At 41.6% G+C, this 20,895-nt stretch overlaps 1 protein-coding gene across 1 annotated transcript in view; it reads left to right on the top strand.

The window, feature by feature from the left end:
* The window catches only part of MUC16 (mucin 16, cell surface associated), a 159,085-nt gene that overhangs the window by 74,981 nt on the left and 63,209 nt on the right, over positions 1 to 20,895 (top strand). The window contains exons 42-56 of the mRNA XM_043990385.1: positions 116 to 183; positions 2,370 to 2,542; positions 2,886 to 2,921; positions 3,692 to 3,816; positions 3,917 to 3,984; positions 6,505 to 6,677; positions 7,222 to 7,325; positions 7,579 to 7,666; positions 8,245 to 8,369; positions 8,472 to 8,539; positions 8,873 to 9,045; positions 18,340 to 18,464; positions 18,560 to 18,627; positions 19,309 to 19,481; positions 20,305 to 20,361. Coding sequence (XP_043846320.1) covers positions 116 to 183; positions 2,370 to 2,542; positions 2,886 to 2,921; positions 3,692 to 3,816; positions 3,917 to 3,984; positions 6,505 to 6,677; positions 7,222 to 7,325; positions 7,579 to 7,666; positions 8,245 to 8,369; positions 8,472 to 8,539; positions 8,873 to 9,045; positions 18,340 to 18,464; positions 18,560 to 18,627; positions 19,309 to 19,481; positions 20,305 to 20,361 — 1,624 coding nt within the window. The remainder of the gene's footprint in view (positions 1 to 115; positions 184 to 2,369; positions 2,543 to 2,885; positions 2,922 to 3,691; positions 3,817 to 3,916; positions 3,985 to 6,504; positions 6,678 to 7,221; positions 7,326 to 7,578; positions 7,667 to 8,244; positions 8,370 to 8,471; positions 8,540 to 8,872; positions 9,046 to 18,339; positions 18,465 to 18,559; positions 18,628 to 19,308; positions 19,482 to 20,304; positions 20,362 to 20,895) is intronic.

Raw genomic sequence — 20,895 nt, 5'->3', positions numbered from 1 at the left:
CTACTGACCCCTTTTGTCTACAAGGTCATCATGCTGGTCAAGAAGCCTCAGCGGCTCCCTAGCCCCTTGGTTCTGGTCCCCACCTAGCTCACTCCCCTTCTCTTTTCTTTTCCAGCTCAGCCCTTTGTTTGAGAATAGCAGCCTTGGCTCCAGTTATTCTGGATGCAAGCTGGTCTTGCTGAGGTAAGAGCCCTGAGAGATTGTGGCCCAGGATCAAGAAGGATCAGCATTCTTAATGGACCTCACCATTGCTGTACATTCACCCTTGACCCATGTGGGTGCACTGATCCCCTTTCCTATCCTCAGACCACAGGGATTAAGAGTCAGAGTGAACTTAAATAAACAATCTTGTCCAACAAATTAAGGAAACTAGGCCCAGGAAGGTTGTGACTAGTCCAAGGTCATACGGGGAGTCAGTGGCAGATCTGTTATCCAAACCAAGGTTTTAGGCCCTACATCTGATTCTTATTGTCCTTCTTTATTCATCCAATCAACAGATACTTCTTACGTGCTTACTGTTGGCAAGGCACTTCAGTAGGTTGTGGGCATATAAAATGAAAAACTGTCCCTTTCCCTTCAAAGAAGTTATGTTCTCTGGGAGAGATACCATGTTTCCACTGGTGATATGGCAAGCTTGCTGCATTTGGGATCAGAAGATCCGGGTTCAAATTCCTGCTCTGTCACTTGCTGCCTGTGTGACTCCGAGCAAGTCACGTCACCCCTGCTTCACCTTAGTTTCCTCATCTGTAAAATTAAGGATTTGGACTAGATTAGCTCAAAGGTTCCTTCCGGCTCTGGATCTATGATAAGCAAATGAAAAAAAAAACAAAAAACAATTGGCAGAGAGAGGGCACTGTAGGTAACAAGTGGAGAAATGAGGAAAGGCAGCCAGTGGACAAAGAGGAAGCAAAGTGCCAGCAAGACTCTAGGACTGGATACGTAGATCCAAGGATCATCTTTATACACCCAGGTTTCAATAAGCGAATGGCAAACACCATGAAGAGGTCACATTATTCAAGAATACACTATTTGGAAATCATAATTATATGTAAAATACAGTCATTGGTTCCAGTCTAATGGAAATATGAAGTGAAAATTTGAATCATGCAAGGACTTGGTGGGATTCGTTATTTGAACTAATCAGCATCTACTTATAGAGACAAGTGAACCAACAGGAAATTATGAAAATCACCAGTCAAGAGGACTGAAGCCTTGGGGGGGGGCACCAGTGCTTTGGGGGTAGGACATGAATCTTGATGGATTAGAGAAGGATGAGAATGATAATATTCATTTTTTTAGGATGAGGATGGATGAATGAATGGGGGAAAAAGCATCTAAGTGCTGACTGTGTGCCAAACACTGTTCTAAGTTCTGAGAATCTAGTCCAAATCCTTCTACTTTCAAGGAGTTTACACTCTATCTGTATGAGGCAAATCATAAAACAGAATTGGGGTTCAGCTCTGGGGCAGATGACAAAGGGTAGGGGTCCTTAGATTACCTAAGTAGACAGTCCTTACAAGGTCACGAAAGCAGGTCACAAAAGAAGGAAAGGGCAGTTCGTTAATAATATCAAAAGCTATAACAAGATCAAGAAAGATGAGGACTAAGAAAGTGTCATTGGTCTTTATTTTTTGTGAAGCAATCAGGGTTAAGTGACTTGCTCAAGATCACACAGCTAGTAAATGTCTAAGATCAGATCTGAACTCAGATCCTCCTGATTCTAGGGATAGTGCTCTATCCAGGGTGCAACTTAGTTTCCCCAGTGCTAGTGGGTTTTTTTTTTAGTACTAGTGGTTTTAACCTTGGAGAGAGCAGTTTTCAGTGGAGTCATGAGGTCAGAAGTGAGATTGCAAGGGACTCATGAGGGAATGGGTTAGAGGAACTAGAGGTACTGAGTGTATATGGCTGACTCAGCTAAGTGCCCTTGCTCATATAGGACCAGGTTAGCAAGTAGGGTTAGGAAACTGAAGCAAAGTTGAAACATGTCAGCTGGAACAAAATAGTCAGAAACATATATTTGCCATTTTAAGAATGAGTTTGCAGAGCGCCAATGACCTATTCTCAGTGTAAATATAGATTGCCTAAAGGAAGGAGGGAATAAGTTATGCTATTCACTTTTATAGAGATGATTTCATTTGATCCTCTCAACAATCCTGTAAGATAGGTACTATTATTATCATCCCCATTTTGCAGTTGAGGAAACTGAGGTAATAAGGGATTAAGTGACTTACCTAGCACCACACAATTAGTAAATGCCTTAGACGGGATTTGAACTCGTGTTCATGATTCTAGGTCCAGCCTAGATAAAGATCCACTGAGTCACCAGAAATCTCCTAAAAGATCACTCTCAAGTTGTGTCCTTTTTACAGATCTGTGAAGAATCAGACAGCAACCACAGTAGATGCCATCTGCCTATATCGGAAGGATCCCACTGGTCCCTTCCTGGATAGAGAGAGGGTTTACTGGGAGCTGAGCAACCAGACTGGTGGCATCACCAGGCTGGGCCCCTACACCCTAGACAAGGACAGCCTTTACCTCAATGGTGAGTAGCCCCACTGAGGACATACCCCTTGGGCCATCTCCTTGATTTTTGTCCCTTTTCAGAAAACAGTCATCTTTTCCCAAATTCTCCTTCTCTTTTCCTCTTCTCACTGGAAGGTAAATAAGCACAGTGGAGAAGTAGGGCTTCCAAGGAAACCAGATGGGCCACCTAACCCAGTAACCCAGTCCCCCCCAATCTCTCTCATCTCTCTCTCTCTCTCTCTCTCTCTCTCTCTCTCTCTCTCTCTCTCTCTCTCTCCCTCTCTCTCTCTCTCTCTCTGTCTCTCTCTCTCTCTGTCTCTCTCTCTCTCTCTCATCTCTTTCACATTTCTTTCTCTTTCTAGGTTACAATCATCAGTCCTCCACTCCAGCAACAAGCAGTGAGTGTTCAGTGACATGATTTCTCTATCCCCCTGTGACCTGGCAAAGGAAACAGTTCATCCTCCCCATCCTATTTACCCCACACTCTGGAAAGAGAATGGACAGAGAAGGCCAAGGGATGTCCTGTGGTCCCTCAGCATTTTAACCCTTGCTTTTTGTGGGATGTTTTAGTGACCAGCAGAATCCTTTACCCCATATCCCACACTCAAGCATTATCTTCCTGTGACGTTCAAAATAGTTTGACTAAGGTTTTCATTTGATTTTCCCCCTTTCAGCTCCTATCCTGCCCACATTCACCCCACGAGTTTCCTCTGCTCCATCGTTATTGCCCAGTTCCTCAGGTATCAATCACACATGTCTCTGCCCTGTCTCCTGGTTAGTCTTAATTGAATTGTTTTCTTGGGAAGCTGACTGTAAGATGAGGAGATGGGAATTGTAGAGGAAAGTGGTGGTGGAGGAGAAGGGGGAGTGAGAGAGGTCCTTTCACAGATGCATAGTTGGAGTTGGGATGGTCAGTTTTCCTTCTAGTAAAGATGTCAACCTCAGTTGGGTGTCCCTGGGTGAGCTGATGGATAGCAGCATGTCACAGTGGAACAGGGAATTGGTTTAAAATTCAGAAGATCTAGGTTCAAATCTCACTTCAGACACTAGCAGTGGGACCTTGGGCATATCACTGAAGCCTCCCTGGGCCTCAGTTTCCCCACCTGTAAGATGAAAGGGTTAGATGGTCCATTTCAGCTCTAAGTCTACACTCCTTCCCCCAAAACAGCCAGCAGCCTTAGTCTGGAGTCTTTCACCGTGAACTTCACAATCACCAACCTGCTCTGCACAGCAGACATGGGACAGCCAGGTTCCAACAAATTCAATGCCACCGAGAGAGTCCTACAGCGCCTGGTGAGATTTCCCTGTTCCTATCCTTCCTTCTTTCTCTCTGGGAGTCCCAGAGAAGACCCATCTATCAAGGTGCTCACTCATTCTCTCTTTTCCTTTTCAGCTCGGTCCCTTGTTTGAAAACAGTAGCATTGGCTCTCACTATTCTGGATGCAGACTGACCATGCTAAGGTGAGGACCCTGAGAGAGATGGGCCCAAGTGGTCAGGGACCCAGATGATTGGTACAGGTCTTCCCTCCATTGACTCTGTGGTTATTTCTTATCCACAAAACCAGGAAGACTATCTGACCACACTTTAATTCAAGAAGCATTTTGCTGCTACCTATGAAGTGCCAAGTGCAGTGCTAGATATGGGACATATAAAGACAGTCCAAATTGCATTCGGGGTTATGAGGGAAGGCTTGTCCCCCTGAACTACAAATCTCAGCATGCCATCCAGTTCTCAACCCCCATTACTTGAGAAAGAATGAGGAACTCTCAAGAATGAACTTCTGAAGACACAAAAGGTGAAACAATTTCAATGAAGAGAAAAAAATAGGAACTGTCACAAGACATTGAAATGAACGCACAAGGAGCTAACCAACTAACTTAATATTTAAAATAAGATATGTGAAAAATACTTGAGTATTTGAATTGGTGCAAAAGAGGTGGTAACAGGAAGACTATAATAACAGCAGTCATAAAAAAAAACAGCGCCTGGAGTACTAATACTTATTTATTTATTTATTTTTAAAAGAATAAGGCAATTGGGGTTAAGTGACTTGCCTAAGGTCACACAGCTAGTAAGTGTTAAGTGTCTGAGGCCGGATTTAAACTCAGGTCCTCCTGAATCCAGGGCTGGTGCTCTATCCACTGCGCCACCTAGCTGCCCCAGTACTAATACTTATAGTGAGCTGGAGGTTGACTAGGAAGACAAAGACAACAAAATGAGGATTTTTTGTTTGTTTTTGAGGGGTGGGGCAATAAGGGTTAAATGACTTGCCCAGGGTCACACAGCTAGTAAGTGTCAAGTGTCTGAGGCCGGATTTGAACTCAGGTCTTCCTGAATCCAGGGCTGGTGCTTTATCCACGGCGCCACCTAGCTGCCCCAAAATGAAGTTGTTTTGTTTTGTTTTGTTTTGTTTTGAAAGCTGTGCTGGAGAATGAAGAGGATCATGGGATAGGGTTGCTAATTGGAGTGGATGAGATTATGATAACAGACAATAGAAAGAGAAGGCAGAAGAGCTTGATTTCTTTGGCTTGTTTTCTCTGTTTAAGCAGATAATTTTTTGTACTAGAAATGACAGAACAAAAATGAGTAACAGGGAACTGATTCCCAAGATAAGTCAAAGGATCAGAAGAGAGCACTTGGTTGTCTTGGTGAATTAAAGGGATGTTATTCCTTTTATGTTATGAGAAAGACTAGCTGAGCACCTGAGTTCTCCAGCTATACCTTCTGTGATTCTCTAAATTGGGAAAGGAAAGGGAGGGAAGAAGAAGCATTTATGAAGCACCTCCTATGTTGCCAGGCATAGTGTGTGCTAAGTGTTTTTCAAATATGATCTCACTTGATCTTCACGACAACCCAGGGAGGTAGGTGCTATTATTATCCCCATTTTATTATACTGCCCAGGGCAGTACAGCTAGTGAATGTTTGAGGCTGGATTTGAACTCAGATTTTCTTAACTCTCATGCCTGGCATTTTATTATTTGCACAACTTGGCTACAAGAAATATGGAAAGAACTTTATACAATAATGTAAAGTAAAAAAAAAATCAGAATCAGAAAAACAAACTTCACCCTGTATACACCTACAAAAAAAAGACAAGGGAAAGAGAATCAATGAACAAAGAATGTTGATGGAACTCTTCAGAGGAAGTGATTGAAAAGTTATGTGCTGAAAAGACTTTGTTTAAAGATAAATAGTTGCAGTTCATGTTCCATTAGTCATATTGATATTTAATGTTAAGCTTTCAGTGGGCAGCTAGGTGGCACAGTGGATAAAGCACTGGACCTGGATTCGGGAGGACCTGAGTTCAAATCTGGCCTCAGACACTTGACACTTACTAGCTGTATGACCCTGGGCAAGTCACTTAATCCTCATTGCACCGCCTCCCCCCCAAAAAAGCTTTCAGAGGCAGAATGTTGTAGTGGGTTAGAGATCAGGTCCCAAGAGCCAAGGAGACATGGGTTCAGATCCCCTCTCTGACATGGACTGCCTGTGTGTGATTCTGGGCCAATCATTTAATTTCCCTAGGCAATGGTCACAGTCTATATGCTGCAGAGAGTATGCTGACTTGTGTTAGTCAAGGAAGGTCTATGTTCTCCCCTGCTCCCAGCTCCTTAAATCAATAAAATGGCAGGTCTAGCCAAAAATGTTTTTAACAATAAAGAATTATTCTAAAAAAGAAACAAATTACTTTGTAGAGCATGGATAGTCACTTCTCTTTTTCTTTTTTTTTCTTTCTTTCTTTTTTTTTTTTTTTTTGGTGAGGCAATTGGGGTTAAGTGACTTGCCCAGAGTCACACAGCTAGTAAGTGTTAAGTGTCTGAGGCCGGATTTGAACTCATGTCCTCCTGAATCCAGGACTAGTGCTCTATCCACTGTGCCACCTAGCTGCCCAAGGATGGCCACTTCTCACTGCAGCTAATGGTTGTTTTCCTATGGGAAGCCAGATATTTCACAGACATTACCAATGTGTCCTTGCCCAGGCCTGTGAAGAATGGCACAGCAACTGCAGTGGATGGCCTTTGTACTCACTGGAAAACCCCCACCATCCCTAGCCTGGACAGAAGGAGGATTTACTGGGAGCTGAGCTATCAGACCCACGGTATTACCAGATTGGGTCCCTATACCCTGGACAAGAAGAGCCTCTACATCAATGGTGAGCAGCCAACCCTACCCAGGACATGTAGCTCCTTGACCTCCATGCTTCTTCATGACCTCCCACTCCCATTAGCCTTTCACCTATCAATACAATTCTCTGTGCCTATGAAGATCCAGCTTTGCCTCCATGGCTTCACCTGGTCTTACTGAAAGTGCTTTTCTATGATGGATTTAGAGTCTGAGGGGGAGCAGGGGTGCCACAGAGGTGCACCCTAGATGATCAGATGAATTATTTTGAGAAAAACCTCTCTCTTAGCTGATGACCCATATTTTTCCAACCTCTTTAACCTCAGATGCTCTCTTTTTTTTTTTAGTGAGGCAATTGGGGTTAAGTGACTTGCCCAGGGTCACACAGCTAGTAAGTGTTAAGTGTCTGAGGCTGGATTTGAACTCAGGTACTCCTGACTCCAGGGCCGGTGCTCTATCCACTGTGCCATCTAGCTGCCCCTCAGATGCTCTCTTTTACATTTCTCCTTAACCCTTTCTCAAAATCCTAGTCTCTTCTATCCATGGCTATTCTCTCTTTCTCTCTCTCTTTGCAGGTTACAACTATCAGATGACCCTGTCCTCCTCCACAAGCAGTGAGTATTCTTATCCTGGGAGCAAACAGAGAACACTGCTTGTCTATGCAGACCCTGTTCTCACAGTATCCTGGGAAGGAGAGGATGGAACAGGGGTGTAAAACAGAGTGGAAAGCACCATGTCCCCCTCATCCTCATAATTCAGTCCCCACCAGCTGCCTCAGTGGCCAGCCATATGGAGTCCATTTTCCCTGTGCCTTATAGTCCATACTCCTACTTGTCACATGGACATTTGATTCACAGTTTTCATTCATGATATTTTTTCTTCAGCTCCAGCGATAACAACCATCACTCCAGCTCCTTCGCCAATTTCCACAGGTAAGGACTGCTTCCATCTTTGATCCATTCTCTGAAAGGTGTTGCTGCATTTGGCCACGAGACCGAGACATAGAAGATCTTAGAGTTGGTAGGAAACATTCAGGTCAATCCTGCCTTCATTTTACAGCTGAGGACACTCAAAGTTTATTTAGGTAGGAAGTGGGACAATTAGGATTGGAAGCCTTATCTTTTTCCAAATCCAACATTTTCCCACTGCATTGCATTTCCAGAGGAATAGGTTTATGGTTAGAGGTTTCCTGAAGGATTCGTTAGTGAATCCAGTCTGGTGGGTTTTCCTTGAAGAAGGAATAGAACAGTTTCAGTTAGGTGTCCTTAACGATGATAGTGACATTATCATTATCATTTATATAGTACTTTAAGGTTCTCAAAGCACTTTACAGATATTATCTCACTTGAACGAACGCTTCTGAAGCTCAGGCATGGGGATGTCTCTGCCTCCTATATAGTAGCCTGTGTTTGGTCATGATGTTGAGAGGTGGGGGAGAGGCTGAGCAAAGTTTGGAGGGTTGGAGGTTCCTTCATAAATGAATCATCAGGGCCAGGAGACATAATATTCCTTCTAAGGACAACACCAACTGAGTGTCCCTGGATGTCCTGAATGACACACAGGCAGCATTTCAGCCATCTCTCCCTCTTTTTTTGTAGCTGGGGCTTTCAGCCATGATTCTTTCACTCTAAACTTCACCATTACCAATCTGATGTACACAACAGACATGGGCCAAAAGGGTTCCAGAAAATTCAATTCCACTGAGAGTATCCTGCAGCGCCTGGTGAGACAAGCTCCCCCTTCTGTCCCCACTACCAAGCCTCTTTCCTCAACCCTGGGTATTGAGGCTTGATCTAGAAGTCCCACTCTCTCCTTTCATTTCCAGCTCAGTTCCTTGTTTGAAAAGACCAGCCTTGTGTATGAGTATTCTGGATGCAGGCTGACCTTGCTGAGGTGAGAACTCCAGGAGTCATTGGTCCTATCAGGCATGGTACCAATTGGTACCAGAAAGGAGATGTCCCCAGCCTGCAGTTCTTCAATGAATTTATCCACATCCTCATGTCCATAAAGTCTCAGGGAGATGAGTTCAGACTTGGGAATTTTAGCATCTCCCCACAAATTCTCTAAAGTAGACCCGGGAGACACATCAGTGTTGCCCCATTTCACCATCATCCATTTCAATGTTTGCCTCAGGCTTCTCAGGGGTAAGGCTGTCCCTACTTCAGGATATCAGACTTTTCAGGTCCCATTTCAGACTTCCAATGCCCTTTTTGCCTCTTTTCCCAGGCCTATGAAGGAAGGAACAGCAACTGGAGTTAATTTCGTTTGTACTCGTCGGACAGACCCTGACAACCCTGCCCTAGACAGAGAGAAGGTTTACTGGGAGCTGAGCAACCAGACCTGGAACATCACCAGACTGGGCCCCTATACCCTGGATAAGGAAAGTCTCTACATCAATGGTAAGCACAGTGATTTGCATAGAGTAAGTGCCTGATAAATGCTTTATCAATTCAATTTTCATTCATTTATCAATTTTCATTTCATGCATACATTCGTTCATTCAAGGGTAAGTGTTTTATTTCCTAATTTCAAGGAATTAGCTGTGTCTCCAATTCATTCTCTCTTTTGAGACCCAGATTTCCTTCTCTTGCTTACTCAGTTTCCAGGATGCTGTGACCTAGACTTCTTTCATGGTTCTTCTTGGGAAGAAGGCATTTGTTCTCTGAGATATATGAAGCCAGCATATAGCTGGATACTAAGCAGTGAAGGAGATCTTTGGCAGGGAGGAAATTTGTGTGCTGCCTGAAATACAATAGACCCTGGACCTGGACTTTCTTCCCCTTAATACCAGCACAGGCCCTGACACTTTTATTCCCCTATTTTCTGATCCTATGGGCCCCAGATCTTCACTCCTCAAACTTTTGTCTTTCCTCACATGGTGGGTCTCTCTCTTTCTCTCTTCAGGTTATAATCATCTGGCCTTGGCCCCCACCAAAATTCGTAAGTACTCAGTACCCCAATTTCCCTATTCAGAAGGAAATGAATCATTCACTCTCTACCCTTCATCCCCAACACTGAGTTGAGGGATGGATAGAGAAGAACAGAGAAGGAAGGGTGGGAGTGAACATGTTCAAACTTTCATGTTTCTGTCTCTAGCACCATCATTCTCCCAGTCCCATAAGACTCAACTCTGGGCTTCGGTTTTCCTTGGGCTGGCCACGCTTAGGATTGAGTTGACCCCCCCCAAACTATAATTCAGTCATTGAGCTCATGTCTCAAAGGGCCTCTAATGTCCTTCTAAACATACTTCTATGGTGATGTGCTCTAGTGGTTTCCATTAAACAATAAGCTATAATGGAAAGAGCATCCTAAACTTGGACTCAGGAGAATTGGTTTCAAATCCCAACTCTAACATTAATTAGTTTGTGACCCTTCACAAATCACTTAAACTCTCTGAGCCTCAGTTTTCCCCTTGTCAAATGGGAGTCTTAATGCTTTCTATGTCTCCAGTTGTTGTGAGGAAGGGGCTTTGTAGATCGTAACTTGCCATAGAATTGTTGGTGGTGGTGGTGGTTGTCATTGTTGTTCTCACTTGTAATATTCCCCAAAGCCCATTCCTTAGCCCTTTGTTATACTAACTACAAAGCTCCTTTGGAGAGTTCTTCCAAAATCGGTTTCAATTTCCTCTCTGTGCTAAAGATTCTAAAAGTGCAATCTATTTTAATTCCAACTCGACATCAAAAAATCCCTCTGTCCATTTTTGCTTGTTCAAGTCACTGCTGCCTGAAACACAACATTCCCAGTCTGAACTCTTTCTCATTCCTTTCCCATCTACTAGGTCCCAGATTGTCATTTATATCACTATTTCCCCCTTCATTTAGGCTTACACCTTAGCAATCACCTCTGATTCATCTATCTGCTTCTCCTCTATATCTAGTCAGTCCCATGGATTCTTCTGAAGAATTGCATCTAAGATCCAGCCCTTCTCCACTGTCACTAGCACCATACCATATTCTGATTTCTCATAGTATTACTCCTAGATTGCTGCATCAACTTCTAAACTGGCTTTTCTGCCTCTAGGTTTCTCCCCTCCAACCCATTTGACATATACTCAATATACACATATACTCAATACTTGCAAACATTTTGTAAACACTTATCATATACTCCAAGCACTACTTTTTTTAGAATTTTATTTTCCCCAATTACATGTAAAAACAATTTTAACATCTATTTTTAAAACTATGTGTTCCAAATTCTCTTCCTTCCTTCCTCCCCACCCCCTGTTTAAGAAGGCAAGCAATTCAAATAAGTTATACATGTGTAGTCTTGCAAAACATTTCCATATTAGTCAGGTTGTGAAAGAAAGTAGATGAAAAACCCTCAAGAAAAAAAATTTTTTTTAAATTATGCTTCAGTATGTATTGACAGTTCTTTCTCTGGAGATGGATCACATTTTTCATTTTAAGTCTTTCAGAGTTAGTCTTGGATCACTGTATTGCTGAGAATAGCCAAGTCATTCACAGCTGAACATCTTACAATACTGCTATTATTTTGTACACAGTACATTTCACTATTGCATCAGCTCATATAAGTCTTTCCAGGTTTTTCTGAGAGCATCCTGCTCATCATTTCTTATAGTACAATAGTATTCCATCATAATCTCATCCCACAATTTGTTCAGCTATTCCTCAGTTGATGGGTATCCTCTCAATTTTGAATTCTTTGCCACCAGAAAAGAAGTGCTATAAATATTTTTGTACATATTGTGAGATTTAAAATTGGATATAAGAGCATTAAACTCCCCTTTAACCTTTCCCTTCTATATCTCCCAGACCAGTAAGAGAAAGAAACCTCTGAGCTTTAATTAGAGATGGATTACTTAGCTTTTATTGTTTGGGAATTAATTAGCCAACAAACAGGTGATATACTGATTAGGGAAATAGGAAAGTAGAAATACAAATGAATAGTCTTAGATCTAAGCTTAGTCTATATTCTTTTATAAAACTCACCGAATCCCAAAGCTACCTCTCAGGCTGGGAACCAGTGTCAAGCACGTGCTGCCACCGAGGACCAGAGCCGATCACCCAAACACGCCATCAAACCTGAGCCAGCATGTGTGTTGAGAGCGAGAGCCCACTTCCGTTCTCTCCTCATTTTTAAGCTGGCTGCCTGGAAGTGACATGCTTGGCCATGCTCTCCCAAACTTTAGCAGCAGGCACACAGCTGTTCATCATGGTCTCCTCCCCAAAAGGGTGGTCCTTCAGTAGTGTGCATTCAACTCTTAAACTTCAGTTAAAAACTTTCATTTTTTTACCACAATATAGATCCTTTAACTTTTCATTTTTATCTCTTTTTAGATACTGACCTAGTAATGGTATTACTAGGTCAAAGAGTATGCATGGTTTTATAGAACTTTTGGCCATAGTTCCAGATTTCTCTACAGAATATTTGAATCAGTTTACAACTCCATCAACAGTGCATTAATGTCTCATTTTCCCTTTATATCCTACATTTGTCATTTTCCTCTGCTGTACTGTCATCTAATTCAATATGTATAAGTTAGTACCCCAAAATTGTTTTGACTTGCATCTTTCTAAACAATAGTGAGTTAGAGCATTTTTCTATATGTCTATAGATAGCATTGATTATTTCATCTGAAAACTGTTCATATCTTTTGACCATTTATCAATTAGGGAATGACTCTTATTTTAGCAAATTTGACTCAGTTCTCTATATGTTTGAAAAATGAGGCCTTTATCAGACAAACTTCAGTCACTATTCTAAGTGATAGAAATACAAAGAAAAAGTGAAAATAATCCTTGCCCTCGAGGTGTTTACCTGACAATGGGAGATATATGTACACATGAAGTTACATACAAAGTATCTGTAGCATTTATGGAAGGTAATCTAAGAGGGGAAGGCATTAGTCATTGGAGAGGATAGGAAAGGTCTCCAACTGAAGGTGGTCAAACACTGAAGAAAGCAAGGGTTATAAGATGAAGAGGTGAGGAAGGATAGCATTCCAGGCATGTGGATGTTTCCCTCAACCCCTGGTGCAAAGGCACAGAGGAAGAAAGTATTCATTAACAATTTTCAGCTTAATGATGAAGAAAAATATTTAGAGTTGTGTTACTATCTTTTTTTCTCAATGAGTTTAGGGCATTATTAATTTCTGAGTGACTCAAATCAGAAAAGTTGAAGTTTTGCACAATATACTTCACTAATGGGGAAATTCATTTGCACAAAAGAAGCATCTTTTTCAGCCTTTCTAATGCTAGTATATTTTCTCCTTAATACTTGTCTGTTCAAAGATGAAATATCCTCTTCATAGTCAAATATACAATTTTAGCCACCTGATGATCTTATAAATGTAAACACTCCTTCCAATATGGCAGATCTCAACCTATAAATGCCTTCTTAACCTGGATAACCATTACCTCTATATTTCATAGAAGATCCATCCAATGCACTGGAAGTTCTTCCCTAGATCTTTTAACACTCTGTGGGCTGAAATGCAGCACTAGAATCATCCATTTGCTATCCCTCTCTCTTTCTATATGACTAACCCATTTCCTTAGACAATCATACACTTCCTGGATAATATCATTTATGCCACATCTTGTGGGTGAGTCATCATGGGCAACATTCTGCAGCCTAATTATCTCCATTATACATTTCTCCCTTGTTGTGTGCCTACAATTTTGTTTCTTCAAAAATTGTGTTGTTTCATGACACCATCACTCTTGTAAAGCAATAGACTTTTGTATCATAGAATAGTTTGGCATCATTAAAAGTATTTCATAATTCTCCAGAGGCAACCCAGGAAACTTCTTCCTCCTATTGGATCCAGGGCACAACTTAGTCATCACATAATATTAATACAGTGATCTTTTTTTTACCATGTTATGCTACAGAACAAAACAAACCCAAAACTCATGTACTCTAGAACATGGTTCACTTAAACATGGCACCCTATAAGCTGTACTTATGTTCAAGGTCCTTTTTGGTTAAGCATCTTTTCAAAGTCATAGCTCATGAGCCATTATCCAATGCTTCTTTTCTGCAGCTTCTTCAGTGAATTGTAGCTACCGAGGGACCTATTTAGGGCAGGATAGTGGTTACAGCTCTTTGGTAGGTTAGGCCATAACTGCAGAGTAATGTCAGCCTATTTATGAGTCAGATCCACAGCTTCACCTAGTCAGCACAGCAAACAATGTTCAGGTAAAGTAATTCTTTTCTTTTCTTTTTTTTTTTTTTAATTTTAGTGAGGCAATTGGGGTTAAGTGACTTGCCCGAGGTCACACAGCTAGTAAGTGTTAAGTGTCTGAGACCGGATTTGAACTCAGGTACTCCTGACTCCAGGGCCAATGCTCTATTCATTGTGCCACCTAGCTGCCCCAAAGTAATTCTTTTTTGGGGCTACTTTGCTTGCTCTGCAGTAACAACTCCTCCAGGACCACCTGATATTTGAATTATTTACCTAATAAACTCCTTTCAGTTCCTATCATACTCGTAGCTATATAGTCATATAGACTTCTGAGAATCACTTAGAAAGATTGGAAGGCATAAGGAAGAGCTGGAGACATTTTTCCAGCTTTCTTACAATTGTATCCAAATCACTATATCCAGTTGAAGCCCTTTTGATTGATTTTCAGGAACTTTCTTTGTCAGGCCCAATCTATGTATCTAATCTATTCAATGCTACTCTCCAAAAGGAGCTTATTCCTCCAATCAGACCTATCTCCTCTAGTTAATTGGTTGGGGTTTTTTTGTGGGGCAATGAGGGTTAAGTGACTTGCACAGGGTCACACAGCTAGTAAGTGTCAAGTGTGTGAATCCGGATTTGAACTCAGGTCCTCCTGAATCCAGGGCTGGTGCTTTATCCACTGTGCCACCTAGCTATCCCCCCTCCCCAATTCATTTTTGTAAGTCCCTTCCCTTCTGTGGGGTGTAGTTTTATTTTCTCAAAATTAAGGGGTTGGATTAGATAACTAAGGAAATAATGTTCCTTTCATCTCTAACAGGTTATGAGGTTATGAATCTATATTACCTTATGAATATTCCATGCTTGGTCCTGGCTCTGAGTTTTTGCTTTCATAGTCTATTTGGCCTGCCATGTCCCCCCTCCCTTTTTCCATTTTCAAATTCCAGGATGCAGTCTTAAAAGACCAGACCAATCTTATCTCTCCATGAAGTCTGCCTATATCTTCCCCAACCCCCTTGCCCTTCATCTCTGATCTATAGCACTTAGAGTCAGTCCATGCCACATATTCCCAGACTAAATACTAACTTGTCTTATTTTTGTGTGTGCCCCTACTAAAGTCCTCCTCTGGGGCCTCACTGTGGCATGGAGATGACCATGAACTCTTGAAGATATACTGGAGGAAAGCAATCTCTGGCATGCCCTTTCTAAGCCACAAAGACTTTAACTGTAGATCTTGGGTCTGGGGCAGATGATATGTTTTTCATCTAAGGACCAACCCCACTAAGTTAGGAGGGCCATATCACGAAAGGGTTTTCCATGGATAATAATGATTTTATTCACATAAATACATAAAGACTTTGTACTGATAATGTGTGGATGTGCCTTAGTGAAGGGAGAGCCCATGATGATGATATCACCTATACTGGAAGTATTGAAACATTATATGTGTGTCTTTGCTCTCTGGCTGACTGTGAGCTCCTTCAATTCAATAGCAGCCATGTTTTCATTCATCTAAATAGTGCGATTCATTGGAAGGAGCATTCAGAAGACCAGGGGTTAAATTGTCAGCTTTTTAACAACCTGTGTGGCTTTGGACAAGTCACACATCCTTTCTTTTTTTTTCACATCCTTTCTTTTTAAAAAAAATTTAATTTTTAATTTTTTTATTTTAAATTTGTGATTTTTTGAGTCAATATATGGTCTACGGAGATCCATTTCAATTTTTTATCATAAAAGTATTTTATTATTTTCCAGTTACATGTAGAGATAGTTTTCAACATTTGTTTTTATTTTTTTATTTTTTTATTTTTGTGAGGCAATGGGGGTTAAGTGACTTGCCCAGGGTCACACAGCCAGTAAGTGTTAAGTGTCTGAGGCCGGATTTGAACTCAGGTACTCCTACTCCAGGGCTGGTGCTCTATCCACTGCGCCACCTAGCTGCCCCCTCAACATTTGTTTTCATAAGACTTTTAGTTCCAAATTTTTCTCCCTCCTCCAAGACAAAAAGAAACCTGATATAGATTCTATATGTACAATCACATTAAACATATTTCTGCATTAGCCACACATATTCTTTCTTTGCCTCAGTTTCCTCATCTAACATCAAGGTATGGACTAAGTGACTTTCAGGTCCCTTCAAGCTCTAAATCTACAAGCCTTTGTTCTTGGCAGAAAAGAAAGAAACAATATGAGAGTTCTATACAGGGGTATGCCAATTTCCTATTTGCAGCTCAATGAGAACCCCAATCTTCCAAGGAATCATTATCTACCCATATCTCCCCTATTCTTTACTCATGTGGAATTTAAATTGTATCCCCATTAAATTTTACTTTATTAAATTTGTCACATCTCATCTTTCTGGTTCCTGGTTCTGCCCATTGCATTAGCTACCTCTTTCCTTCTAGCCTTATATCATATATATTTGCCCATTTGGGGCGAGAGTTTTTACCCAGTAACTTGCATTGGGACCATTAATAGAATATAAGTTCAAGACTGAAAGGTTGGTCATTTAGGCCAGTCCCTTATTCTTATGGGCGAGCAAACTGAGGCCCAGAAAAGTTAAATGATTTGCCAAGGGTCACGTAGGTTACAGAAAGAGTCCAGTTCTTCTGACTTCAATCCAATCCCCTTTCCATTGCACCAAGCTGCTTCCACATTTCCCCCCTTCTGTAGTTTTGATCTGATTTCTTCTCCTACCCCTTCAACCAGTATCATAGGCAGGTAGGTGGCCCACTGGTTAGAGCACTGAGCCTAGAGTTAGGAAGACCTGAGTTCAAATCTGGCCTCAGAGACTTACTAATTGTGTGATGTTGGGCAAATCCCTCAATATCTGTCTGCCTCAGGTTAGAATCTGTAAATGGGGTTAAGGATAGCACCTCCTCGGGTTCTTATGAAGATAAAATGAGATAATATTTGTAAAGCACTAAATTTATCATTATCATTATTATCATTATCATTATCATTATTATTATTATTACCCAAGAAAAGACAGGCATCACTTTCTGGCAGAAATCACCCATACAGGTGGTGAACCAGATGCTCCAATCAGCACTTTAAAGGAGCCAAGTCACCTCAGGCAGGAAGCACTTTGGGAATGAACCCTCATATGCTACCCTAGCCTTTTCATCCCAGCACCTATCCTAGCCTTTTCTGGCTAACATGCTCAGTCTGCAATCATTCTTCCGTCACAGAATCTCAGAGTTTGAAACCTCAGATGCTATTGAGGCAGCTAGTTGGTGCAGTGAAAAGAGTGGTGTACCTAGAGTGAGGAAGATGAGTTCAAATCTTACTAGACATGTGACCCTGGGCAAGTCACTTAACCTCTCTACCTCAATCTCCTTATTTGAAAAACGGGAATAATACACCTATCTTCCAGGGTTATTTTTAGTATAAAGCAAGGTAATATTTGTAAGGCCCTTTGTATACCTCAAAGTGTCCTATAAATGCTATCATCATCACCTAGTTTAACCTAGTCCTGAAAAGATAATCTCTACCAAAACATACTCATCAAGTGGTCATCCAGCCCCTGCTTGAAGGCCTCTATTGAGTGAGAATCAACTGCTTCCAGAGGCAGCCCCTTCCACTTGGGTATCTCTCTCACTGGCTGGAAAGGGACTCTCACACATTGAGCCTAAATTGACCTCATGCTAAGTTTCACTCATTGCTTCTAGTTCTGACCTAGAATGAATCCAATCCCACTTTCCCATGATAGTCCTTCAAGTACACAAAAAGACATAGCTTTTGCCCCTTCCCCAAGTCTTCTCTTCTCTAGGCTACATATCCCTAGTTCTTTAAACCAATATGGAATGGACTTGAGGCTCTTCACCATTCTGGGGACCCTCCTCTCAGTTCCCTCTGGCTTATTCATGGTAGTCCTAAAATATAGTGACCAGAACTGAGCCTAATACTCCACATGTGGTCTGCGCATGGCATAACATTTATATAGTGCTTATTATGTCCAGGCACTGTGCCGATGGCTTTATAATCTCCTTTGATCCTCACAACAACTCTGCAAGGTAGGTACTATAATCATTCCCATTTTATAGGTGAGATAACTGAGGCAAACAGGTGAAGTGACTTGCCTAGGATCACAGAGCTAGTGTTTGAGGCTAGATTTCAATCCAGGTCTTCCAGACTCCAGGGCTGGTGTTCTATCTACTGTGCCTTAAACAATATAAGTGCTATTTATAATAATAATACTAATAATACTATTACTATTAAAAGATCCATGGGGGCAGTGAGCACATCTTATTTAATTTTGTATTTACTTGAATATTCACCACAGTCCACAATAATATGTAAAAGATGAAAATTATATCCTATCCATAAATTAATTTTGTATAATTGTCAGGATCAGAGGGGTCAAGTGACCTGCCATTGGTCACACTGCTAGTAAGTGTCAGAGGTGAAACCAGGTCTTCCTTACTCCAAGCCCTGTCCTTGACCCAGTACATCTTGCTGCTCCTCTACTCTGCATACAAGAGGTACTAGAAAAATGTTGGATCAAGTTGCAAACCTGGGCCTCTCTCTCCCTCCCTTATTGTAGCCATAGAACCCAGCCTGACGCCTTTCACATTGAACTTCACCATCACCAACCTCCGATATTCGGCAGACATGGGACGCCAGAACTCAGTCAAATTCAACATCACAGACACCGTCATGCAGCACCTGGTGAGACTGCCTGCCTCCAGCCCTCCTTCCTGTGTGCCCTCATATCCTGACCATTCCCCTGATATACTCACCTTTTGTTTATTTTTTTTCACCAGCTTGCCCCCTTGTTCAAAAACAGCAGCATTGGCTCCCTGTACTCTGGATGCAAAGTGACTGAACTCAGGTGAGAATGCCAAGCTGGGGACTTGTGGGTGACTCCTATGGGAATGTGCTCTGGGTTTGAGATAGACTCCTAAGATTTCTTCTCTATACATTGGCTCACAAATTCTTCAAAATACCCAAATCTAAATGATCCCTTCTCCCCCAGTCCTCCAGAGGATATATATTTTGATGTACCATCCTTAACATCCATCCATCCATCCACCAGCATTTATTTAGCACCATCCATGTTCTGGACACAAGGTCAGGGACTGGGAATAAAAGACAAAACCAAACCAAACAGTCCTTGTCCTTAAGGAGCTTACATTCTTTTTGGGTAGAGCAAAGAAGTCATTCCATTGTAATCTGAGCAAAATTTTGGCTATGCCTGAGTTCTTTCTTGCCTCTCTTGCCCCTAATAGCATTGGAGTCAGAAGAACTGAGTTCAAATTGCAGCTTTAAGACTTATGAACTGTTTGAACTTGGACCAGTAACTTGACCTCCCTTATCTCAGTTTCCTCATCTGTAGAACAGAGATGATAATACTCACACCATCTTCTTTATAAAGTTGCTTTAAGGAAACACTTTGCATTGTCATTATAGAAATGAGAGTTATCATGACTGTTTTTCTCATTTAAAAATATTTGTAAAGGATCCTATTCCTTCCAGTATTTCCCAGGTTTATCAATAGTATCTCCTTTCCTAGGTCTGTGAAAAAAGGATCACAGACAGGTGTGGATGCTGTTTGCACCTATCGGCAGTTCCCCAGCAGCACTGGTCTAGACGCAAAGCAGGTTTTCCATGAGCTGAGCAACCAAACTCACGGCATCCGGGAATTGGGCCCCTACTCTCTGGACAAGGACAGTCTCTATCTCAATGGCAAGTTGTCTTATGGAGGGAAGGCTTAACCCCCATTTCTGCCGCTGTTTCTTTCCTGCATCTTCTATTTTAATCTGAAAATTATCTTTTTCTTCTGACATTTCTACTATGAGCAAGGTTATAATCTCATCCAGAAAATCAGAAGACAGAAAGACAGATTCTAGACCATACCTGTTCTCCTAAGAAGCCATTTTTCTCAGAGCTTTTTGGTTTGCTTTCATTTGATGGCCAATGTAGGGATCTATCCTTGGTCCTGTCCTGTCCAACATTTTTATCAATGACTTGGAGAGAAAAGGTAGATGAAATGTTGGGTGGAACCAGAATCCAGAAAGTTGAGATAATGTGACAAATTTCATAGGTAAAAATGAATGGGAATAAATATAAAATTCTACCTGAGCATAGAATAAGGAAGAAAGACGTGAGTAAATAACAATTTCTGGGAAGATATCTAGGGATATTATTGATCTACAGGCCAACAATGTTACCTGGCAACTAAAAAATCCCTGGCCTTGTGAGTCTAGGTGGAAAGAATTCTAGTGTCTGGGAGAAATGAGGTGATCATCCTATTTTTATTGTGGTTTACTTAATATTTTATTTTCCTCCATTACATGTAAAAACAATTTTTAGCATTTAAAAATGTTGAGCTCCAAATTCTCTCTCTCTTCTTTTTTGCCCTCTCATTGAGAAGGCAATTGATTTGATAAAGGTTGTATGTGTGTGCAGTCATGCAAAATACATATGATAGTCCCGTTGTACTTTGGTCTGGTCAAGCCACATTTGTAGTGCTGCGTCCAGTACTGGGGCCATGTCCGCTATTCAGCAGACATGGAGGATGTGAGCTCGGTCAAATTCAATAGGAAGAACAGTCATGCAGCACCTGGTGAGATGGTCTGACTTCAGGGATCATTGATAAGCTATGTTATATATAGAATGGTACAGTCTGGATGGGAAAGTCACTTGAAGCTATGCCCCAGGAAATTAATTGAAGAAACTAGAAATGTTAACACAGAGAAGAGAGGATTGAAGGAACTGTCCCTGGACAGAGGACACAGAATTATTTGACTTGGCTCCGTAATCCAAGAAAAAACTGGATAGTTCTCAGAGCTGTCCCAAAGTGGAAAGATCCGGTTTTGCATGTAGGGAGTAAATTGTCTATGTATCTAAAGGCCACCAGGCAGAGACTAAACAGTCGCTTGTCGGGGTTTCTGTAAAGGAAATCTGGTTCATGTTGAAGTTGGATTTGAAACCTTCCAGGCCCCTTCCCATCTAAGATTCCAAGCAGGGAGCTCATGCAGGTTCCTGACACCATCCCCAGCTAGTCTTTGCTCTTTTTCTAGTTCTCCCTGGCTGAGAAAACTCCCATCAGATGGCCCCAGTCTTAGTGAAAGACCGAATGGGGCAGTGAGAAATGTGC

This window comes from Dromiciops gliroides, chromosome 1 (assembly GCF_019393635.1).
Source record: "Dromiciops gliroides isolate mDroGli1 chromosome 1, mDroGli1.pri, whole genome shotgun sequence".
NCBI classification, from domain to species: Eukaryota; Metazoa; Chordata; class Mammalia; order Microbiotheria; family Microbiotheriidae; genus Dromiciops; species Dromiciops gliroides.
Note: the sequence above shows the minus strand (reverse complement) of the source record. Positions and strands in the feature narration are given on the sequence as shown.